This window comes from Talpa europaea (genome assembly GCF_964194135.1).
Source record: "Talpa europaea genome assembly, chromosome: 3".
Lineage (NCBI taxonomy): Eukaryota > Metazoa > Chordata > Mammalia > Eulipotyphla > Talpidae > Talpa > Talpa europaea.
Window position 1 is genome coordinate 130,631,064 of NC_140069.1, and position 6,408 is coordinate 130,637,471.

Genomic DNA, 6,408 nt, shown 5'->3' on the forward strand with positions numbered 1-6,408 from the left:
TGATTTAACTTTGGTGCTTCAAAATATTAATAATGAGTCACCAAAAGTTATCATTGCTTTATAATTCACAGGCTTGGCCCAAGAACTCTGTGTGGGCCCTGAAAGAAAATGAAAAATGTCTGCAAGTGAGGCATAGTAAAAATACGATGAAAACACATATCTGGATTCACAGAAAATGATTAGGCCTAATGCAATTAGGGTGAACATTCAGGTTCATTTTATTCCAAGGAACTGTCTCTAATCTTGAAGTTCCATGTCCACAGGGTCCTGAGGGTTAGGACACTATTAGGGGGGTATACTTTTGCTTGGCCCTCAGACGTATATGGTAAACATTTTACATTATTGCACAGTAACAATAATTTACAGCCGTATATATCACAGGATCTGATCAATGTTAACACATTTGGCGTTTAAGGCTAACCCATATTGGAAAGCAACCATTTCCAGGATGGAGATCAAATATCTTAACACAGTGTCACCTGTCTGAGTTACTAGAAAAGATTTCTTATTTAAAAATCAATTCATAGGATGTGTTTTCACATTTGTCAGTTTCTTTTCACTTGTGTGCTAAACGGAGGCACTTTAAGAGCTATTAACTCTAGTTTCAGGAGCACAACACACTGAGTTTTAGCAGTCATTCATAAATAAGACAAAAAATTTAAATGAAATTGAATTAAAGAGAAAGTAAACAAATCATCAAATCAGAAAAATTCGCCAAATTCTGTAAAACAAACAAAAAACCGCTGATGTCTGATTTAAGAACGTCCTCATTAAAGAAAAAGGAAAGATTAGTAGTTATCACACACCTACGCCCAAGTAAGTGAATACTACAGTAAGTGAATACTACAGTTTTCCGATGTTAGATGTTAAGGTATAATGGTTTTGCTGATTGGCCTTGTATGGGTTTTTAAACAGATGAATTAAATACTTTGAATTATGCTTCTAGTTACATTTCAAAGTATTATGCATAGGTTCCAAATAGTCAGAGAAACTTAAATGTCGAACAAAACATGTTGGAAGAGTTTAGTAAAACGTATAAAAAGTAAAAGACTAAAAAAACCCACTCCGTTTAAAACGTGTAAAAATAAATTGCAATCATTCATGGGAATCCAGTGACTTTTTCCGGGGAGGGGGTTAGTTAGTTGGTACGTACTGCACCCGCCACAACACGTTGGAAAGTAGGTCCTGGTACACACTCAGGAATATCCAGCCGGGTAGATACATCAAAGTGATGAGGCCCATGAAATTGAGCGGGTAGTGGGAATAGTCCCAGGAGCAAGCGCCGCACGTTCGGAGCCCGAGACCCCAGGAAAACTCCCACGTGTAGATGAAGATTAGGTAGATGGGCACCCGCCTCCAGGTGCCCCAGCCACGACGGTAGTGGAGGTGGAAGTAGAGCTTTTCTACTACGAAACTGCAGCTGCCATACATAAGGAAGGACCACAGCGATGTGTGACCGCTGGTCGCCTGGTCTCCCTGCCCCAGCACATTAAAGAAGAAGGTGAAGAAGATCTCATCCAAAAAGCCGTGCATGCCAAAGAAAAGAAAGCGGAGCAGGTCAGGCAGCCCACGGCTGGAGGTTCCCCTGGCGCGCCCGGCGCCGGGGGGTCTTCTGGCTCTGCCACTGACCGCCGCAGGGGGCCGGGTGCCCAGGGGTGCTGGAGGCACGTCCAGCTGCTGCTGCTGCTGCTGCTGCTGCTGCTGCTGCTGCTGCTGCTGCTGCTGCTGCTGCTGCTGCTGCTGCTGCTGCTGCCCGTACCGCAAGCACAGGAAGCGCTTCAGGAACACCTGGCAGTGGTAGAGCGCCAGCACGTACTGCAGCACCAGGTCCAGCGCCCCCGGCGCCGCCGTGTCCCCCGGCCGGCCGGCTAGGCTGAACAGCAGCGCCCGGCTCGCCAGGGTCTGCAACCCCACGTGGGCCGAGGGGTACAGGAGGAAATTGAAGAGGAAGGCGCTGGGGCAGAGCCGCTTTTGCAGGTAGACCTTCTCCAGGGCGAAGTGCGTGAGCGCGTGCAGGAGGCAGCGGTAGGGCGACGAGAAGCCCAGCATCCGGAGGTCGGGGCTGCGAACGAAGCGCCGCGCCGAGGACACGAGCACGTCCAGGGTGATCCCGTGCATCCCGTAGAAGTAGAGGCGCATCCAGGCCGGCAGCGCGGCGCCCGCGGCCGGCGCTTCAGCAGTGGACAGCGGCTCGGGGCGGCGGGAGGCCGGCTGGCCCGCCCGCCCGCCCAGGGCCCCGGGACGCCGCGCTGGACCCTCGCTGTGCGCGTCGCTGCTGGCCATGGGCTTCCAGGCGGCACGGGCGCCCGAACTCGCGCCGCCGCCGCCGGTTGAGCGGAGCGGCTGCGCCTCCCGGCCGAGCCCCGCGCCGCCTCCCGGCCGCTGCCGGCCCCCGGGGGGCGCGCGGGGAGCTCCGTCCCGGGCGCCGGCCGGCGGCCGCGGGTGCTGGTGCGCTCGTGGGACGGGCGGGCCGCCGAGTGAGCGGAGTCCCCTCGCCGCGGCCCCGCCGGGCGCCCCCCTCCGGTCCGGGGCGAGGTGCCGCGGGCCGGCGCCCCCGCTCACCCTGCGCGGCCTAAGTGGCGCCGCGGCCCGGCGAGGGGCAGCGGCGCCAGGGCCTGGAGGAGAAAGGCCGGGGCCGGTGCCAACCCCATCTCCGCCCCGGCTCGGCCCCGCCGCCTCTGCTGCGGGCGCTGGAAGCGTAACGCCGGCAGCGACGCCCCTTCCCCCGGCCCTGCCCATGCCCCTCTGCGCCCGGCTCGACCTCTCCCGCCTTCCAGCCCCCCGCGCCGGCTCGGCCCTTCGCGCTGAGGCCCGCGGGGGCTCGCTGGGGAAGGCCCGGCCCTGCTCCGCACCCCTGGCCCCGCGGGGCGGGAGGCGTTTGTGGGGCGGAGGCTCGGAGCGCGGCGACACCTAACAGGTGTGACCGCCAGCGGATGGGCATTCCCTGCATCGCGGGCACCGGCGCCAGCACCTGGCTGGCGGAGGAGGCGCCCGGCCCCGGCCCCGGCTCCAGCCCAGCCGGTGCTGCTGTATATTTCATGTCGTGTAGTCAAAGCCAGCTGTGTCCCGGGCGCAGAGAATACACAGCTCCACGCCTGCCCGCCCAGCGTCTCCTGTATCTGAAATGTTGCCGCGGGGCCTGGTCCACTTGTTCTTCGCTCCCTGGCCACTCAGCTTCCCCGCTTAGCTTACTAGGGTCAAGGACAGAGATTCAGAGTCCCCAAGAATGATGAAATGGTTTGAGGTCAGTTAGGCTGGGCAGAGCCCTGGCTGCCCTGTGCCTTCTGTCTGGAATAGTACCTTTTTTGCACTGGCACACCCTAGTGCTGCTTTTTCTTTCTGCAGAACTAGGTCACCCCAGAAACAGAGTGAAATAGAGGGTAAGGTTTTTTGTTTTTGTTTTCGTTTTTTGCTTTTGTTTTTGTTGAGAATGGGGGAGCCCAGGATTTTGATGCGTTGGGCTCCATTTTTTTCCTCCAATTTCCAATCAGGCTGAGGCTGGAAAAGGACATTCGTGGTAAATTATACTGATTACCACCCCTCCCCCTCCCTTCATACAAACTCCAAATCAAGTCTGGGCAGAAGCTAGATAAGAGTTCTAGCCTGGAAGGAAATCAGATGTTCCCCTGGTTGGAAGGGTTTCTGAGAATTTTTTTTTTTAATCTTCTGGAGAAGAAATATTCTGAGACAGTTCCTCCATTTTTACAGCAACCCCCACCCCACTCTCTCTCCTTACTTATTTCAACCCCTTATGTTCCAATTTGTGGTTTCTCAGTTGTCTGAACTTTTTAAGAGAGAAATAAGACTATGGTAAGAAAAAAAAATTGTTAAAGGTGATAGTGACGCTTGGGTAAGGTCAAGGTGTTAGTTTATTCGTTTATTTTTAGCCTTGTTAGCATGTGGTTGTTTTGCAGACTTTTTTTGGCAGCTGTCAAAAGTCAGTGATGCCAGAAGCATCAGGTAGTAGACTCATTTAACCTCCTGCAGAAGAGAAGCAGGGCTAGTGGTCCCAGAGCCCAAGCAAACACAACAAAGAGTAATACTGTCAACACATCCATGGGCACTTCTGATACACTCACACCCTGGGAAAATATGGTTCATGTGGTTCCAGACCACCACAATTGTGTGACTATCACCACAAAAACAAGTCACACACATGTTGTGGCCTCTCAGTGTGTGCAAAAATTATGCTTGCACTATATCATAGTCTAACGCATGTGCAGCAGCTATGTATATGAGTATATGTATATGTATATATTATCAAGCAGCATCGCAAGCCACAGAGCAATCTTTCACAAAAGGAAGAGTCGATTGATAAGGCAAACTTTATTGTATGATAACATCTTACTCACAGTAGAACTTCTTTCATAATTGGAGTCAACCCTCTCAAACCTTGATGCTGCTGTTGACATAACTAAGTTAATGGAATATTCTAAATTCTTTATTGTGGTTTCAATAATGTTAATGGACAGCATCTCTCTCAGGCTTCATAGAATGGAAGAGAGTTGGGACCTTGCTTTCTGGATTAGGCTTTCACTTAGTGGAATGTTGTGGCTGATTTGATCTTCTTTCTAGTCCATGAAAACTTTCCCCATACCGGCAGTAAAACTATTTTGCTTTCTTATCCATGTTTTCACTGGAGCAGCACTTCTAATTTCTTTCTAGAACATTTCCTTTGCGTGCACAGCTTGGCTAACTGCTTGGTGCAAGAGGCCTAGTTTTCAATCTATCTGGGTTTGTTAACATGCCTTCCTCAGTGAGCTTAATCACTACTAGCTTTTGATCAAAAGTGCAAGACACATGGCACTTTCTTCCATTTGAAAACTTGGAGGCCGTTGTAGTGTTATTAATTTGCCTAATTTCAATATTTTATCTCAGGCAACAGGCAGGCCCTAGGTGAGGGAGAAAGAAGAATGGCTGATCCATGGAGCAGTCAGAACAGAGACAGTGGTTAAGTTGCCATCTCTGTGGGCATTGTTCCTGGTGCCCTCAAACAATTGCAATAGTAACATCAAAGATCAATGATTACAGATCTTCATAACACTCATATAAAAACAATGAAAATGTTTGAAATATTGAGGATTCACCAGAGACAGAGTGGGGAGCAGAACAGGCAGATCTACTGAAATACACTGCTGAGGGCAGCAGCTGGTAAGACGGGAGAGGTCTGCTGCACCATGTGGGTTAGCTCCCTGGCCAGGGATCAAACTCATGCTTCTGTGGCTAAGCGATAGCTTGTTAGTGGTGTGACTTAACCCTTTACACCACCAGGGAGGCTCTAATTCATAAAGCTTTAAAATGTTAAAGTTGTTTTGGAAAAGCATGCTTAAAAAAATAAAATTTTTCCTTGAGCAATATTCAAATCAGAAACACTTCCTTTGTGTAACTTGGGCTGCCTATCAGTGCCTCTCTTTGAGTGCCTTGTAGACTGTAAGGGCAGGAATGGCCATGGTGTAGGTTTTCTATGATCCCATGCAGACGGGGTAAAGGAAGAGTCAGAGTCCTCAGTGGTTTTGTAAGTTTTTATTGGGATTACCAGGTATACGGCAGGCAGGGGCACTGGGGGGCCGGTAGGCTGGCAGGCCTCCCAGCCCCCAGCAGGTCTTCACTCTGGGCTCTCCGGCCTTCTCTCTGCTTCTCTGCTCTTGCTTCTCTCTCGGTTTCTCTTTCGGCTTCTTCTGGCGTCCCTGTGATGCCGCCCTTAAAAGCCCTGTCTCAGCCCAGGTGAATCCCATCTACCTATGCCCACACCCTGTTCCAGATGCCCACCATCAAGCATGCATTCAGGACCGCAAGGATCCATCATCTATGCCTGATGGCGGGAGGGCAGAAAAGCCTGACATTTTTCCTTACCCTACATAGACTTTTCCCTTCCCCAGTTAATTTCATTATGTTTTAAAGAAGTAACTTATTTTGAATAATATATCCCATCTTTTTTTCTGGTTTTCTTTGCAAAGTAGTAATAGCTAGTTGTTTATACAATGTGATGATGTGGAAGGGTTTGCTGTCTGGTACCCACATGAAAATAGAAAAGAGGAAAATAGAAAGGAGGAAAATCAGTATGGAATACAAATGTATTCCAGTACTTGTTTCTAGATATTGTAATTAAACAAAACCACATCCTTCTACCCCAGTTGTTAACACCCCATTTTGTGGTTACCATAATCTGAAGATCTCTGCCTGGTTCAATGTTGTGACTTAAATTCATTTGCGTGTGTTCACCAATTTACAAAGTTCATTTGTATGTGGTGCATATCATATTTTGATACTTTCAATAGAGAAAAATAAATATAAGCAAACACGATTGCTTTCTATTCTGGAGGCCTTGCCAAAAATCTGTACCATTTTTCAAAGTCTCATTTGACATTTAGTGCAAATAGAGACAGATGAATATTGCTAAACAAACAC

At 49.7% G+C, this 6,408-nt stretch overlaps 1 protein-coding gene across 1 annotated transcript; it reads right to left on the reverse strand.

Annotated features, from left to right (window-relative positions):
• Window positions 1-1,134: 1,134 nt before the first annotated feature.
• On the reverse strand, window positions 1,135-2,283 carry TMEM229A (transmembrane protein 229A; the record flags this gene model as incomplete). Its single annotated transcript, XM_084229419.1, has 1 exon — window positions 1,135-2,283. One exon carries the CDS (start codon window positions 2,281-2,283, stop codon window positions 1,135-1,137), a length of 1,149 nt encoding a protein of 382 aa, XP_084085545.1.
• Window positions 2,284-6,408: the final 4,125 nt, after the last annotated feature.